General features: G+C 44.0%; 1 protein-coding gene across 2 annotated transcripts in view; it reads right to left on the reverse strand.

Annotated features, from left to right (window-relative positions):
- ankfn1b (ankyrin repeat and fibronectin type III domain containing 1b) overlaps window positions 1-17,104 on the reverse strand; it is a 162,750-nt gene that overhangs the window by 11,638 nt on the left and 134,008 nt on the right. For both annotated transcript variants that reach the window (XM_080873812.1, XM_080873813.1), the window contains 8 exons: window positions 12,149-12,368; window positions 11,705-11,912; window positions 8,314-8,511; window positions 7,441-7,554; window positions 6,798-6,895; window positions 6,007-6,097; window positions 2,359-2,466; window positions 169-268 (listed from right to left, as the gene is read on the reverse strand). In XM_080873812.1, the coding sequence (XP_080729938.1) occupies window positions 169-268; window positions 2,359-2,466; window positions 6,007-6,097; window positions 6,798-6,895; window positions 7,441-7,554; window positions 8,314-8,511; window positions 11,705-11,912; window positions 12,149-12,368 (1,137 nt within the window). The remainder of the gene's footprint in view (window positions 1-168; window positions 269-2,358; window positions 2,467-6,006; window positions 6,098-6,797; window positions 6,896-7,440; window positions 7,555-8,313; window positions 8,512-11,704; window positions 11,913-12,148; window positions 12,369-17,104) is intronic.

Raw genomic sequence — 17,104 nt, forward strand, 5'->3', positions numbered from 1 at the left:
TGCGGTGATTTGGTGCTATATAAATAAACCTGAACTAAAAATCTGGCGGGAGAGTGTAAAAATAAAATGACAAATTACACACCAGATTTGTTAAACATATAGTTAAAAGCCTAGGACATGGAGTGCTCTAATTTTTACGCCACGGTTCAAGGATAAACTCTCTTCTACCTTTTCAAACTTTTGACAAATTTGTTGGTGGGCTGGAAAAGGTGCCGCAGGCTCTTGGACACTGAGTGCTTCCTGCTTTGTGGTGGAGCTTTGCATTGCTCTGTGTGAAAAAACACAGGAAAAAAACAGAAAGGATTAAGCTAATTCCATAGCAACAACAGAGTCAGATTACCTGAATAACTATTCCAATGCCCTTGATGCTTAAAATCACAAATAGCATACCAGACACAATAGAGCCGTGACTCTGACTGGTTTTCTCTCTAAACTGGTGTCTACTCCTGTCCTAACTAAGCCCAGTGGCAGGCTGTTACCAGAGTTACCTAACTGACAACAAACCTGACACATCCAACATCGCGGTCAGAGTGGAATATTTCTTGACATGCTCTCCAGTGGTGCGGTACCATTTGACAGTCAAGCTGGCTGCCAGCAGCAGAGTATGGGCCTAAAGGGAACTGCTTACTCTCAGGTCCCAGAGGAGCTGTGTGTACATGTGTGTGTGTCTGTGTGTGTTTACCTGTACACGCTATAGCTGCTGGAGCATGGCAAGCCTCGAGCAATAGCCATACGCGCAGAGTCAAGGAGCTGTCGTAATTTGTGTGTGTGTACGTCTGTATGTGTCTTAAGCCTTCGCCGCTCACCTACAGGGGAGGTCAGTCAAGTCTGTGGGGACGTGTTTATTTTTAGTGGACCAGGAGGGGGTTGGAGGCCAGAGCGAGAGAGGTGAATGCATATCTATATGTGTGCGTTTGTAAGGGTGCTTGTTGGTGAGATAACGCACCTCCCCACTCATTAGAAACCATGAGTCCCAAAACCCTTTACAGACCCCCCCTGCCCAGCTCCCCACAGGTGAGGTAACTCCAGCCCCAAGCCACTTAAAGTCAATAAACCTCCCCATTCAGGGCCCAAGAAGAACTAATTTTCTCTTCAGGTGGATGAGTTGAGGTGTAGTAACCAGAAAAAAAAGCACCATTCGACCCTTCTCACCTCCCCAAATTTCGCTCCACTCGCGACTCTGTTCAGCTCCAGCCTTGCCAGGCCTCAGTCGCTCTTTGACACTGAGTAAGAGAGACAAGAAGGGCTGACTGCTGGGGTGCCTGGGTTAGTCAAGACTTCTTTCACAGTTTAATTAATAGTGTTTGGACAAGAGGGAGAAGGTGGTGTGGGCTTTGAGCCGGGCTGCGATGGCGGGGGGGTGCGTACATGGACATGTAGGGGAGTCAAGAGTTGAAAGCGAGAGCATGTACTTGAATATTTGCGTCTGCTCGTGTACACGCGTACCCGTGTGTGAGCCTGTCTATCTTTATGTGTGTGTATATATGTGAGGACAGTAGACAGGGCGACTGGTGGGCTGCAGGGGGCGAGAGGGGGAGGCAGCAGTAGTCAGTGTTAATTTATGCCCTCTCCAGACTCCAGCCCGGGACTTGTCTCTTACAGGAATAACAAACATGACCCCAGGACACGCCACCTCGACTACCGTGTCTGAACTCTCAAACTCAATCAGCCACCGTCTGAAGAACCAAGAGCCACTCAATACCGGCTATTATATTGCATCTTGCCCTGTTGCAAATATGGTCTAGCCACAGTGGACAATAGTAAGTGGGTGAGTGTGTTTGGGCGTGTGGGTGTGAGAGAAAAAGAGGGACAACTTGCTCAAGGCTAAGTGCAGTTTGCCGTCATGTAAAAAGAGGCAGTGTGGATAGGTTTTGACACTTATGGGACCAGCTTACAGCCAGCAGTGTTTAGGGATATAAACAGCTTGAGTGTGAGAGAAGCTGATCTGCATTTTGTCACAGAGAGGGAGAGGTATTCAACCGAGAAACGGCTGAGTCATGGAAAGACTCGTGAGGGATGGGGAGGGGTTGCCGAGACAGACGGGAGGGTATTATTTTTGAGGCGACGTGTCACCTTAATATGTACGGCCTGAGATTGTAAAGTGTCTGTCATGCTGAGATGAAACACAGCAACCTGTTACACCTGTGATTTCAACTCTGCATCGTTGTGTTTCTTTGCGCAGGAAAAAGAATGCTCATGAAACATGAAGTCGTGCCAGTATTAAACACTGATCTTAAGGTTAAGTTTAAAACACCTTTGAAATTTGGTTGGGCTTCAAATACTTCAAGCTCTCATATTAGTTTTTAGTCTTTCTGGGGGAAAACAGCCCCTTCGAATTGGTCAAAAAGTTGTTGATACCATGGCAGACACAGTGGCGGTGAGCTTCTTTTATCTGCCCAAGTAGCTGGTCCAATGACTCCTTCTGTCCTCTCTGACGAGGAGCGCGGCCATCAATGTCCCTCCAACCTTCAGGGAGATGAAATAAAGAAAGAAAAACTGTTATACAACAACTTGTTACTGCAATTATCTAATCAGCCAATCATGTAGTGGCAAATCTATGGATTTAGGCATGTAGACGACCTGCTGAAGTTCAAACTAATAGGAAGGCAACAGTTACTCAAATAACCACTTGTTACAACCAATGTATGCAGAAGAGCATCTCTGTTTGAACAATACACTGGATCTTGATGACAGAAGAACACCCCTGTCAACTAAGAACAAGAAATTGAAGCTATGATTCCCAGAGAAGATTTGAAAAATGTTTCCCAGTCCGTTGAGTTCTGAAAGCATGGATCCAACCTGCCTTTTATCCTTGGGTTATGATGCTGCTGTTGGAGTAATGGGGTGGGAGACATCTTCTTGTCACGCTTTGGGCATCTTAGTACCAACTGAACTTTTAAACACCACAGTCTACCAGATTATTGTTGCTGACCATGTCCATCCCTCTATGACCACAGGGTACTCATTTTCTGATAGCTGTCTCCAGCTGTGTCACTAAGTTCAAATCAACTAGATTCTTTAACATGACAATGATTTCGCTATACTTAAAGGGCCTCCACAGTCTCCAGATCTCAGTCCAATAGAGCAGCTTTTGGGTGTGGTAGAACTGAAGATTTGCATCAAGAGTGTACAGCCGAGACAGCTGTAGCAACTGCGTGATGCTGTCATGTCACCAAAATCTCTGAGAAATGCTTACAGCTCCTTATTGAATCTATGTGACAGGTCTGAAGCCAAAAGGATGTCATGGTGTAACTGACAAAGTGGCCAGTGAGTGTATATTTATCAAGACTCACAGAGCTCATACATAATAGGTGTTTTTAGCGGAAACCAACATGACGAAATTAGGGTACTGGTTCGTTTACACACATTGGTCTAGAGTTAGCTTTTTTTTTAGCATTTTTAGTTGTACCATGATCAAAATTTATACAAATATTTATGGCCCTATGGCGACATTATGTGGTTTTAAGTCCATCTATCCGTCCCTCCGTCCATCCGTCCATCCATCACCTTGACTGTTTACCCCAGTTGGGTCACAGGGTGCTGAAGCCTGGTCAAAAAGCAGGCTGGATGCTCCCTGGACAGCTTATAAGTCCATCTCAGGGTTAACACGGAGAGACAATCAATATACCTACAGGCAAGGTAGAACCACCAGCAACTTATTCAGGCAATCGAAGAACTTGCAAACTTCACTGAGAGAAAAAAAAAGCCTACAGTATAATAGCAACACCAAATGGTAACCACTCCAACACTATGCCACTCAGGCTAACATCTTATTTCACGTTTTTTTTTTTTTAATTAGTGCAAAACTGTCAATTGTACTGTCATGAAATGTGGTACAAAGATTAATGTTCAGCAAGTTTTTTTAATGAAACAAAATTATTGTTGATTTATGAAAATGGTCTTTTTTTAATTCTATTTTGGACACTGAAAAACAGGAATGTTTCTGTCATTTAACTGTTTACCTATTAATCAACTATATCAGTGTAGTATGAATGGCTGTGGGGGAGGTCTTTATCAGCAGGAAAACCTGTAAAACTTATAAAAAGACAGGTAAAAGTCCCAAAAAATATCTGCTCTCCGTACTTTACAAAGCTGTCAAGTGGGGTGGATTGGAGCCGTTGCTGGGCCGATTCTGACCACCAGGCCTTACATTTGACACCCCTGGCTTATAGTACCACCTTACTTGAGCTGCTCGAATGGCAATGGCCATTTTGTCTATATTGGACACATAAGCTGAATGTGCTTAACATAAAAGAAAAATTAGTAAGAAAATTAGCAGAAATGAGCTGACATATTATTATTATTACAAACTAAACTGGTATATAATTGAGTTTTAGGGTTGTCAGCTACTTCATATTTTGTGTTTGAAAGCTCACTGGCTTTTATAACCAGAGGCTAGTGAGAAGAAGGAAACTAAGCTGATAGTAGACTGTTTTAATAGTGGACCGTTATCAGTTATGGAATGATAAAATTACAGGTAATTAATAAACTCTCAGCAATTTACATTTTATTAAAAACAGCACTTATTTTGTATAAATTATACTTGATGTGACATTAATATCCAGGTAAGATCAGACCCATATAGTCACATTCTCTGCTGGACAGGCAGATCCCCTGAGCACCACTGATTTTGGGTTCAGGACTGAACATGTGCACAGAGATTCTGACGTAGTGCTCCTGCCACCTTGACAGCATCTGAGGAACGTTAATGTACCACAAACTTAACTGTACCCCCAAAACGCTAAATATTCTCATTCCTCTGTCTTTTCGTGTTTCGTCTTTCCCTGTGATGGAGGCACACTTACACAAAAACACCTACTTACAGTACACTGTATTACAAACACACACTTGGCCTTCTCTGCTCATAGATGACCAGCTCTGCAGAAATCCTTCTCCCTTATGCATTAGAACCAGAGGATGTGTCAACGATAACCCACCCCCAACCAACATCAACTCCAACCCACCCCCCACTCCCTCTCCTGGAGCCCCCCGGGGGGTGCATGGGGCTGAAACACGGTGAGGTCTATTCCCGGAAAGGTGCCTGTCCCGACAAGACAAGCGGGCCCTTTAATGGGCGTCCACGGCCCGGTATAAGGCCCCCACTGTTGGGGCCGCGCCGCGCGCTACAGCACAGACATACAAATATTTCCAGTGGTAGGCCCAAATGGAAAACACAAACACGCAACATCGAAATTAGCTCTGGGAGAGGGGAGGGAGAGCGGTGGGACAGTAGAAAAAAAAAGGAGAGGGGGAAGCCTAGTTTCACAAACTTGCTGAAAAACACTGTGTGCTGATGAGGACAAACATGTTCATGTGTTCTCCAGATGTGCCACGAGCGTGCCAGTGTGCCCACAGCAATGCTACCTATGCTCACGCTCTTACAAAAGGTGCATTTTGCATCTGCAACAGTCAGAAGAGTCCTTTCACAAATCTCAAAAACATGGAAACGTAAAAATTTCACACAAACTAAAGAAAGAGACAGATGGACTGAAGGAAAGGGAGAAAGAGGGTCAGAGCTGGAGCGGTCAACAGCTCAGCTGTTGCACATGACTCCACGGTTAATTTCTTGGCTGAACCCGGGTGGCTTCTCCTGGCAGCTGGGCCCAAGCAGCATCCCGAGGCTACTGTTACACTCACTAACATCCGCAGTGAGGGTCCCACAACCCGCCCAGCCGCCCTGGCAGAGCTGGAGGAGAGTCCAGCTGTCATCCCTCTAGTGATGGCACAGCAAAATTGGAATGACACCAGCGTGACAAATTCAATTAACAAAATTAGGCGATGCCCGGGTCATTTTATGTGTAAGACTACGAAACAAATCACTTATGCAAGACAAACATACACACACACACCACAGTTATTAATTTAGTGAGGTGAGCCAAAACCTTGTAGAGCAAGGGGCACGTTTTGAAATCACCCTAAATTTGGAGCTTTATGTTTAGCTTTGTGTAAAATTTAGACACAGGCTTTAAAATACTCATATTTATACAAAGAAAATAGACAACTTACTGGAAGGTGCAGCACAGGCCGGTGTGGAAATTTTCCAAGGTCCCCAGCCCTTCATGTTGTACGCTGACACCTGCACGTAGTAATAGGTCCCCTGGGAGGAGAGCAGATAGGACACTTACGACAGAATCTGCTTGCGTGTGGCAACAACCGAAAAGGAAGTGTTTCTGTAAATGACCATCTGCATGCATGTGTGGAGCTCAGTGCATCTCTGTCTCCCAGCGTGCAGACGGCGAGCCCCTGCCTCTCCTTTCTCAGCCAGATCAATCACACCAGCCGCCAAAACTCACTGGCCTTGCCTTGACCCCTGTTCTTTTTTGACAGGAGTGAGCTTTAGCTGGTAGTGGGGGTCTTAAATGGGGGATGGGTCTTCCCTCACATAATAACTAACAACCAGTGGAGTGTCCATTTGTCTCCATGTCCGTTTAAAAAATGCCACCCATAAATCAGGTGGCAGGCTACCAAGCTGCTCTTTTTTATCATTTTGGCAGCTGCCTGCAAATATCGCTTACGGGTGGTCAGGAGGGAATAGGGTTTGGTGTGACGCTTAACATATACAGTAAAGAAGGGTCCAGGGCTGTGTGTAACAATACCAGGGCCCTTCCTGTGAGAGAATAGCTACAAGCTATTCTACAAGCTACAGCTGGAGAACCTGCAGCATAGTGCTGCTTAAACTATGGTGATAAAATGTGATTGGAACATTTTATCTGTAAGTTGGAAGGAATCTGTAAGTGCTTCAGCTCATGGAAATGTGCATGAAGAAAAACAACAACAATGTGCCGGCAGAAACTTACAGATGTTAGTCCAGTAATGTTGCACTCGAGTTGAGTGGCATCATCCACTATCATCTCACCCAGCAGAGGACTAAACGAAGGATTACCGCTCCAGCTCACTTCAAACATACACAAACACAAACATTTTTCATTAGTTATCAAACACTAGTCATTACTTTACAGTAGAATTACATTGCTTTTCCTTGTTTTCTTTAATTAATATGCTTTTACAGTAATGAATGCTTACACTGAACACGCCCACTATGGGTTTAGAATAATAATGCATGCACAAGAAAACCCCTATGAGCCAAAAGCTTCAGGCTGTTGGAGCTTTATGATGTCAAAGAGAGCGGATGTCCTTAATATTGTCATCTCAGGGACAAATGTCCCACCCACTGTCCATTTTACCCAATGGACTGCCAATCAGAAGAAAGCTGTGTCCTTTAAGGGAGAGAAGCAACAACAGCTTGTTTCAGGCAAACAGGCCAAGTAGAGATTAAATAAGGATTTTGAACTGTGGGCCATGCAAAGCTACTCTCCAATAGTCCAAGAATAAAAAGCTTGGAGCTGGAAATGAACCTAATATGTCCACTTGTAACTCTACATATTGTAATACTGAGTGGTTTGTTCTAAATGAAGTGGCTGGTCTGGTGTGACGGCCGACCTTTGTATTTGGTAACCACAGCAGAGTTGACACAAAGAGGTTCCTGGAAGTCAACTTTTAGACTGGTGCTGCTGCTGACAGACAGGGAAACTACACTGGGAGCATCTGGAGGACCTGGAGAGACAGAGGACCAGAGAGAAGGCCGGGTAAATAAGCAGAGTACACACAAGAATACACAACAGTCAGATTACTGTAATGGGATCTTTTACATGTTTTGATCTGTGCACAGTGCACTCACTCAGTTTGAGAGGGTTTGATATGCAGTGAAATTGTGTATGATGGTAAAATCAAAGCATTTAAAGGCAGCGCAGCTTCATCTTTACCCTATAATCTTCACAAACCGATATAAGCTTAACACAAGTATGTCACAGATTCTCACTGTGGATATAACAGCACAGACATTAACCTTCAACCTGTGCTTTATTACTTTCACGTGCATTCACACATGCCCATCAAATTACATGAGTAATGTAGAATTAAAAGGCGGGAAAAGATCTTTTTTACATCAAAATGCACATTGGTGTGGGTACAAGGGAGGAGTGTCTGCTTTCTGAAGAGGGGGGCGGGTTAGCTGTCTGCCACTAAGCGTGTCACGAAATGCCTATAACAAATTAAAGCAGGAATACAGGCGTGTTATGTTTGTGCACACACATACATGCCACATAGTTGTGTGTTCGGCTTCCCAGTGTGGAAGCCATTAAGTCAGCCCAGACAGAATGACAGCAGAGGGGGAAAAGGGGTGCAAAAAAAACAAACAAACAAAAAGAAAACCAAAGATGACTGCTGGACTGCAGGAGTGATTCAGGCGGCAAACTTTTATCGGCTGGTTAGCATGTGAAAAAAAAAAAAATCTAAATCAACTTGAAGCCTTACTGGCATGCTCAAAGCCTGTCTGCATGCGTCGGAAGAGCCGGAGCCTCCACTCCCAAGCTTTTAGCTGGCGCTCACGGTCAGATCCCTCCCGCTCACCGGGACCCTCATTCCGCACCTGGGGCTGTAGCTCCAACACTCGCTGCTCGGCCTCCTGCACCAGAGTGGCCAAATGAACCGCTCGGCCCTCCAGACTCACAACTAAGAGGGAAACACAGTGAGAGGGGGAATGTCAGCAGATAATTTTAGTATCAAAACAAGAAGCATTTTATCACACGAGACTCTTTTATTGCCAAACCAAATACATGATCTCTGTTCCACGAACAGGGGATAGAGATCATTCTCATGTTTGGGTATTATTATTATTATTATTTGATATGTGAATGTTTCCATGAAGAAAAACATGTTCTAAATTATTTACACTGTATTTTATTAAGAGATTGGACGATGCGCAGGCTTAGATAGCGCTAGAAACCCATCTGTCGCCCGCAACGGTGCAAATTTCTTATGAAGGCCGCTCTCTTGCTCCCTTTTTTTAATGCCTTTGTTTGCCCAAAATACTGCGGCAGATTCCACAATAAACAGCATTTAATATAATTAAGCAGTCTCTCTTTTGGGCAATGACATCACCTCGAAAATGACACCAAAAATGGGGCAATGAAAGTGAGAGGGGTGAGAGAGGGAGGAGTGCTCTTCATGTGCGGTTAGAGGGGAAAACAAAACGGTGGGAACGTGCATGGGCATCGCTTTAAAGCGCCATTGTAAAAGCTATTTTTCTGCAAATGTGCGGAAAAAAGTCAACTAAAACTATAATAACGCCACAGGCTGCTAGGACCAGAAGATACTTTCCAAAAAGGGGAGAGGGGTTTCAAAGGCATCGCTAGAGCAGACGAGCTGTAACCCAGGGCCGAGCGGTCGCTCATAGTGACCGGTGGTGTTAACGCAGAGATCAACGGTGCTCCGATTTGCAAATGCATCGCTGTAGATCGTACAAATCAAATTACAGGACAAGTGACGTAAAGCTGCTAAAGGTCAAAGAGGACAGCGAGATACTGTACTCCTCCTGCAAGCGGCTGGTCATTTCTTGGAGTGTTTGGGACCGGTGTGTGTCTATGTTTAGTCTGTGTGGTCTGTGTTTGTTCATTGTAGATTCCACTGTTGAGCGTTAGATTCCACTGTTGACAGTAAGTTTAAAGCTCCGTGTCAAAATGTCCATCTGGGTGTTTAATTCTGCGGCTCTCTCTGTGTCTCCTCGGTGGCTGGGAGCTTCTCTTTTTCAACCTTGAGCGTCTCTTCTGGGTGTCACCTCTGTCGTACTCTGCAGACACTCATGTGAAAACTTGAAGGCAGTTCTTTGCTTTTATTTTTTTTAAAGGGATTACGTGAAGGTCAGGGTCGAATTAGGTTAGGACAGAATTATTACTGAGGATCCTTGGACATGGACTATAGCTTGGATGGAAACAATCAAAATAATAATAATAACAATATTGGTTCACGTTGATTTATAATTCCAGCTCCTCTGGGCTTAGAAAAAGGCCCAGAAGCTGTCATGAATGTGTATGTGTGTCTTGATTTGTCCTTATTTCACATTAAGGCTTTGTCTTGTTGAGAGCCACTAAGGGATTAATAGTGTGAAGATGAAGTTGCTTTTGAGAGCGTGTTTGTCTTTGCCTGTCCTTGTCTCTCTGGTAACCACACACTGTGTAGTCAAGCATGGCAATAACAATAAGCGCCATAATCAATTCCTTTTAAAGTTCAAGGAAAAGTCTGCATCATCTATTGCGTCAATTATCCTCAGATGGCGTTTTGAGCATGTTCTCGAAAAAACAAAGCTTTGACTTTCATTATGTCCCGTCGTTTGCTTCGTTTGTTTCTCTATTTATGTCTTTTTGCGGACAGCGCGCACGGCCCGCTGTCTCGTGAGTTATTGGGGTTCTGGAGAGAGAGCACAATCAAACACTAAACTTTAGTAAACACCACTTTCCATTCAAGTGTTTTCAATTTAATGATACCTTTATAAGACGTCTGGCTCGGTTCTTGAAAAAAATGAAGTGTGTGTTTGTGTGTGTGTGTAAGTGTAAGTACAAACACAAACAGCCTAGGAGCCTTACTGGCGAGTTGTAATCATTAACAGAGGAAGGCGGCGGCGGCTCACCAGATCACAAACAATTAAAAGTGCTTACGCAGATGACTAATATTGCATCACAATGGCTGCCCCTCTGTTGCCTCTAATATGTTTTCACTGGCAGCAGAAAGCAGAAATAGATGTGTGAAACTGTCAGTAGAGTGAGGATAAATCCATTACTGGTGTGAATGAAAGGAGACTGTGTAATGTTTTAACACCTGCAGTTGATTTACATGACGCTGATATTGCTGGTTCAATACAACAGTTCTCCCTTAATCAAACGCCACCCTCTGCCTTGGCTACTTGGCATGAGAGGACACGGAAGACATTTGAGAAACGATAACAGGTTGGTTGTGTCTGTAACAGAAGATGAGAAACACACGGTTTTGGAGCCAGAGGTACCCGCAGAGGTTCAGGGAGAGAAAAGACCGAAACTACAGCACAGCGATGAATGCACTGAGATCGAAAGAGAGAAAAGAACACAATCTCTCATCATTCACACCTTTATGGTAGTTTCTAAGCTTGCTGCAATCCAAAATCAGCAAAGCTGATTAGAAAGCAGCAGTATATTGCTTTCCCCCGGTGTAACAGAGGGAAATCCCACTTTCAGAGTGTCGCTGACTTCTGATCATTTCCCTGGGAGAAGCGCTCCCCTGACTTCAAAGCTCTTACTGAAGTGGCGCTTGTAATTTCCAGTCTCCAGTGTGGGAGCAGAGCACAAATTAAGCCTCCAGAACTAATTAAAACCGTCATGATAAGCTGTCTGCTCGAGGCAAAGACACAAAACCTAATGACAATTGCCTCTGCAGCAGCGTCTCGATTTGTTTTGAGTACACAGAAGTGAGTGCTCAGTTCAAGTGCACGCAGGCAAAGAGGAAGGCTTGAGTTCAAGCTGGGGAAACGCCAAGTCCAAGACAGGTTTATGCTCATATTCTAACTGTAACTGTCTAATTCTTGTTTTCACATGTGTGTGTGTGTGTGTTTAGATCCTATTCCAACAAAAGAAAAACATTCTTCTTATTTCATAAAAAGATCACGTGGAAAATAATGCATAGGTTTTCTCTTCCCACCGTTTAAAAATACTAAATTTATACATTTGTTTTGTAGGTTAATTCCTGCAACTTTAATTTCAGTGAGCACCAGACTGCACGCGCATGTGTTTATGCAGTATTATAACACTATGAAAAGATGAAACTTTATTTGTTTTGTTAACATTATCGTGAGCTTAAACCATCACTACCAGCAGGTACGCTCTGCTTCTCTACTCACAGTGGGGGCTCTCCTTGGCACCGGCTCGCAGCAGAAGCTTAGCCATGGGCACATTATTGGTCATGATGGCGATATCAAGGGGCAGGAGCCCCTCGCTGTTAGGAGTGTTGAGATCCAGCTCCTCCAGACTGTACTGTGAGAGAAGGAGCTGTACCAGGTCCAACTCTTGATGTTCCACTGCCTCAAAAAGAGCTTCATTACTCTGAAACTGTAATAATGAATGTTAGGAATGAATAAAAATGAATAGGAAAGTTCTTTGCAGTGCAAACATGGAAAACGCCATTTTTCTTCATGCTTTCTGTGTTGCTATACAGTAAATAGATATTTGGGTGTGCAACGCCAATACCTGAGACTATTCAAGTCTACGTGTTTTCCCCGACTATTTTTAGATTACAATGTTCCTGGGCTTATTATTTTTTCCCTCTCCCTCGCTCTCTGACTTACTATGGTGGTTTTGCGGAGCCTCTCCTTGTCTCCTCCCCGTCCTGACACCACACTGTCCTCCAGAGCAGGGGGGTTGGTGCCCACGCGGAACTTTCCAGACAAATTGCGGTAAAGGCGGCGAGCAGCACTCGGTGAGGACAAGCTGGCAGACTTGCGAGCCGAGACTGGCTGGTGGGCCTGGTCCCCTCTCATGGGCTGCGTCATTTTGGCCGAGTCAGCCCTATGGGAAAGATGGATGCATGGGAGACATGAGTGATAGGTGGGAGTAAGAAACAGAATCTGACATCTGGTACGATACATCACGCTGTAGGAGAAAGAGGGGAAAGAAAAGGTGCTGAGTACAAAATTCACTATGTGTTCGCTTCTCAAGTCTACCATAATATCTTACATCTTTGGGAAAGGTCACTGAAGTCATGACCAGCTGCTATAGCAATAGAGGAACAAAATACAAGGGAAGCAGAAACAAGCATTTTAGTTTACACTTACAGGTTTATCGAGATTCTACTTTATAAAATCAGTTTCTGCTTATAGAAACCAGCACATAAACTGCACAGCCGGCAGAAGGACCGGCGAGACCCCCATACAGAAGATAGGTCACATCAGTGGCAATGCATGCAACACTGATTGCTTAGAATGAGGGTTGCAAATTGGCTTGCAGACACACATCTGTGGGCAGTGCTAAAGCAACGTAATTAGTGCACTTTGTACGAGATTTGTCTATCAACTCAGAAGCTGATGCCGAGCTTCACTTTGCGGCCTAATTAACGCTAAGCTCTGTTATATTACCCAGTGGGAGTGGGGGCTAAAACACCAACGATCGAAAGCATGGTGATACATTACACTGATTTGCCAGATGGGCACCATGCTGACATTATCAGCTCTTACTCGCAGGTGGTGCACAGTCATCCTAAACTGGCAATGCCAGCCTTGGTAGCCGGTTTGCCAACGCTGCTCTGCAATATCATACGTTAGTCAAAAAGATCATCATCTCTTGCTGATGGTTTCTTGGCATGACTGGTATGAAGATTATACTGTTCCCTCTCCATTTTGCCATGGGAACTATGTGGACGGCAGTGTGTTTCTGGGGAGAGTCTGGCATGTAGCGCTCTCACACACTCAGCTGCTGAAGGAAATGTCATCAGGACTCTCCGGGCGCTGGTGATAAACTCTGTGTCGGGTCCCACCAAAGAGAAGCAGAGAGATAACTGAATTCCTCAAGGACGCCTTTTCAGCAGCCCTAGCTCTTGTTTAGTACACCTCTCCCGATATCTTATGAACTTGTTCCTCCTCCAATCATCTCCTCCCCACTCCGTCTAACGCCTACCCTTCTTTCTATTGCTGTTTCACTCTTACTCTTTATCCCCGTACTGTTTATATTTCCCAGTATTTCCCAAATTCTCTCCACACTGTCATCACCATGATTCAACACTTAATCCCGCATGTTTATAAACAACTAATTATCTGCTAATTGTCCACGCTGATTATTAAATAAACAAGTAGGTTTCCATGTGAGGTGTAAGATAACAACTAAGCAAAAACTTAGTAAGTAGATGAGAAATTTAACTGTTGCCTTGCTTGGTTACCTCAAAAAATGCTCACTTGTTGGCAGCCACACTGAGAAACATCATCAGATAAATACTGGTGATGTTGTTAAAAAGATAATGGTACTGGTTGAAGACACTACTGTAAATAAAGCTGTTAGTTTGGGCCATCTTGACACATGCCAAGAACAGATTTGCAAAGGTGAGAACATCTGTAGGAAAAATGTTATTTATACTCCCGCTCCACAATGGACGTGTGAGCCCAAATGAGTGTGCATACATACACACACTAACCCTCCCCCAACACACGTAGTTCGTACAACAGCTGACAGCGGCCTGCATTGTAGACTTTAAAGCGGGTCCAAGCCCCCGCAACAAGGCCTTTTTCACATGGCCAATACACCTAAAATACCCCCGATCCCCGTCCCTTCCCGCTCCGTCCCATCCATCTCCACTCCATCCCGTAATAGAGGCCTTATTTTAGACATCCTCGTGTTCCCGGCTGGGTCTAACCTATTCCAGGGTTCCAGATAAAGCGCGGCAGGTATTTGGAATAATTTTTCCATGGGCCTGGCCCGGAAGATAAAACAAGAGATATATTTGTAATGCGTGTGCTGGTATCCCATTTCAAAGAGAAAGCCCATTGGAATCCAGCTCCAGGCTTATTGTTATTTGCCTGAGATGGAACAGCCGACTTTTTTCTGTCGGCAGGATGGTGCCCCATCACTCTCTGACGACATTAGGGTGTGTGTAATGCGCTCTGTGTGTGTGCCCTGTGCTTTCAAAGGGATGTTGCATCCTACACATGAAATGGGGATGTCATTCCCCAATGACACAGCGCCCACACTAGAGAGAGAGAGAGATGAAACGTATAATGAATGGAGCCATTTAAAAATTATAAATAAATCAAATCAAATCCTAACAATTAAGCGTCACAGAAACAGAATCTATGATGAATGTATGTACGAACACCCTTGGAGAAACTATAGTACTGTGCAAAAGTCTTGAGCCATCTCTCATTTCAAGGAGCCAGACTTTGTTGTAAGGCTTTCTGACAGTCTTTCAACGTTTTTCTTTGGACATTGGCTGCTTTTTCACTCATTTTCAGTCCAGTCCTCCTGCCTGACCATTTTCATGTTTTTTTCCCCTCAGACAGCTACTTAACACTGACCTAACCCAAGGGATGAACCAGGGTTGTGTCCCACATAACAGACAACCTAGTGGAAAAAAGCATAATTTGTACTTGATGAAACAAAGTTATCAAAGATCTGACATAGGGCCTGAGAAATGCATCTGGTTCTTCAGAAGACCCATCTAATCTTCACAGTGGAAGGGTGGCTGTAAAAAAGCCACTCTTAGGAAAGGGAAGCAGGGAATAGGGCATCGAGGGCCGGTGTCCTGCAGGTTTTAGATGTGTCCTTTTTCCATTGCAGCTGATTTAAATGGCTAAATTACCTCCTCAACCTGTCTTGAAGTTCTCCAGAGGCCTGGTAATGAACTGATTCAGGTGTGTACACCCAGGGTGAGATCTAAAACCTGCAGGACACCGGCCCTCGAGGTCTGGAATTGGCTGGGCTAAGGTATGCCAAACTACACAAGAACAGAAATTTCTGGTTAAATCTGTCACGAGTCTGTATGAAGGAAGGCAGGAGAGAGGTACAAAAGTGAAGGCCTAAAGCCATGTGTAAACACGGTAGAGGCTCAGTCATAGTTTAGGGCTCAGCCAGTGGTGTTGGAGATCTTTTCAAAGTTGATTAAATTATATGGGCTATTTTGAGACTTTTGCACAGTAGTTTAATCATACTGAATACTGATGACCTGTCTATCAGTGACCTTAGTGTTGACTGAACATGAATGCACGTGTTTGGGCAGCTCAGATAAATGCTGAAAAAAAATCATTAAAACAACGAGTAGCATATTAAAACTGAAAAACTGACAGTTAAAGTTGGTGAAATTCACACTGATGCTGTTTCTGTTATAAAGTGGTAAATGCCAGGCATGTCCGCACCTTAAAGACCTCTAGGGCCCGGCAGTATGGCCCAAGAGAACAGTTTCTCCGACAATAAACATGAAGAACCAGATGTGCAAACTCAGACTCACAACACACAAATAACCATGCTTGAACCTACTTGAACTTGAACAAATCCAGACAGCGACTATTGCACACAATTTCCTACTGTTTTACCAGTTTTTGGGAAGCAGGAAGCAGTTGTTCTGGGAAACCAAAAGTCTCAACCTAAAAGCCAAGCTCCACGCTTGGCTCTTGATCAGTGCCACATCAAATACACCGAGCATGCTGCTGTGAACATCTATTAGGCCCACAAAAAAAATTAACACCCCCAAGTTGCAAACACACGTACATGCAGCATCCGCTTTATCAAACCATATCAAAAACAGCTTGGGCCTCCAGTCAGTGAGTCACATGTAAACAGAAACTTCACAAACACAGGGACACGGAGTCTAGACATTCACTTACTGTTTGACCGAAAGTCAAGATGGGAAAAACTATTATTTAAAGAAATGGTAAATAATTGTCAGTTAAAGCATTTGGGAGCCAACCGTAAACACGCAAATACCAGCATTTGTGTGCAGAAGGGCGTTTCACTGAACCTGGTAGCAGAATGGATAAACAGCAACTTCAATGAATCCATCCAACCGGGGGTGACAGATTCACCCATCCTCTCAATAATAATAATAATAATGATAATATATTTTCTAGCAATCAATCTACCCGCAGCCACAACAGCTGTTCTTGTTCTGGTGGTTCAGTCTTGTGAGATTTGGGAATGAAAACACGTTCCCTCTCCCTCACCGTCACCAGCTTTGATTCCGACACATTTTTGCTGTTCCCCTCTCTTCCTTTGTTTCCCCTTCTTTCACACACAATTAGTTTGCCTCCTCTTCTTGTCACATAGTAACACGTTTTTGCCATTAGCTGCGCAAGTAACTCGGGGAAAAATTCAAAACAGTTGCTCGGATGTTTGTAACGAGGTAATGCACAAATAGTTAGGACAAATAGGAACGAGAATGCAAGAAGAAAAATGTTGTTGGCCACTGCTTTGTATTCCTATAAACACAGATAATGTCAAGATAAACTGGAAACAGTGGAAAATCTCTTTATATAACCACAATTTGCTATTGCAAAGTATGCATGTGCGTACATACGTGCCAGAAAAGGACATTACAGAGAGTGCTGCTCAAATTAGCTACAGCAGCACAAAGGAGGATCTATTGACAGTGAGGAGCAGACTACATAATTGCAGTAAAGCAAAGAGAACAGTACAAATAGATATGGACAGTGCTGTTTAAAAGGTTTGCCCTTAAAAGAGGCCCAGTATGCTACCTAAGGAGCAAACAGTCATTTGTTTTCCTTTCTTTCTTAAAATCACCTTAACATCCCTCTCTATCTCCATCC

This window comes from Rhamphochromis sp. 'chilingali', assembly GCF_963969265.1.
Source record: "Rhamphochromis sp. 'chilingali' genome assembly, chromosome: 22".
NCBI classification, from domain to species: domain Eukaryota; kingdom Metazoa; phylum Chordata; class Actinopteri; order Cichliformes; family Cichlidae; genus Rhamphochromis; species Rhamphochromis sp. 'chilingali'.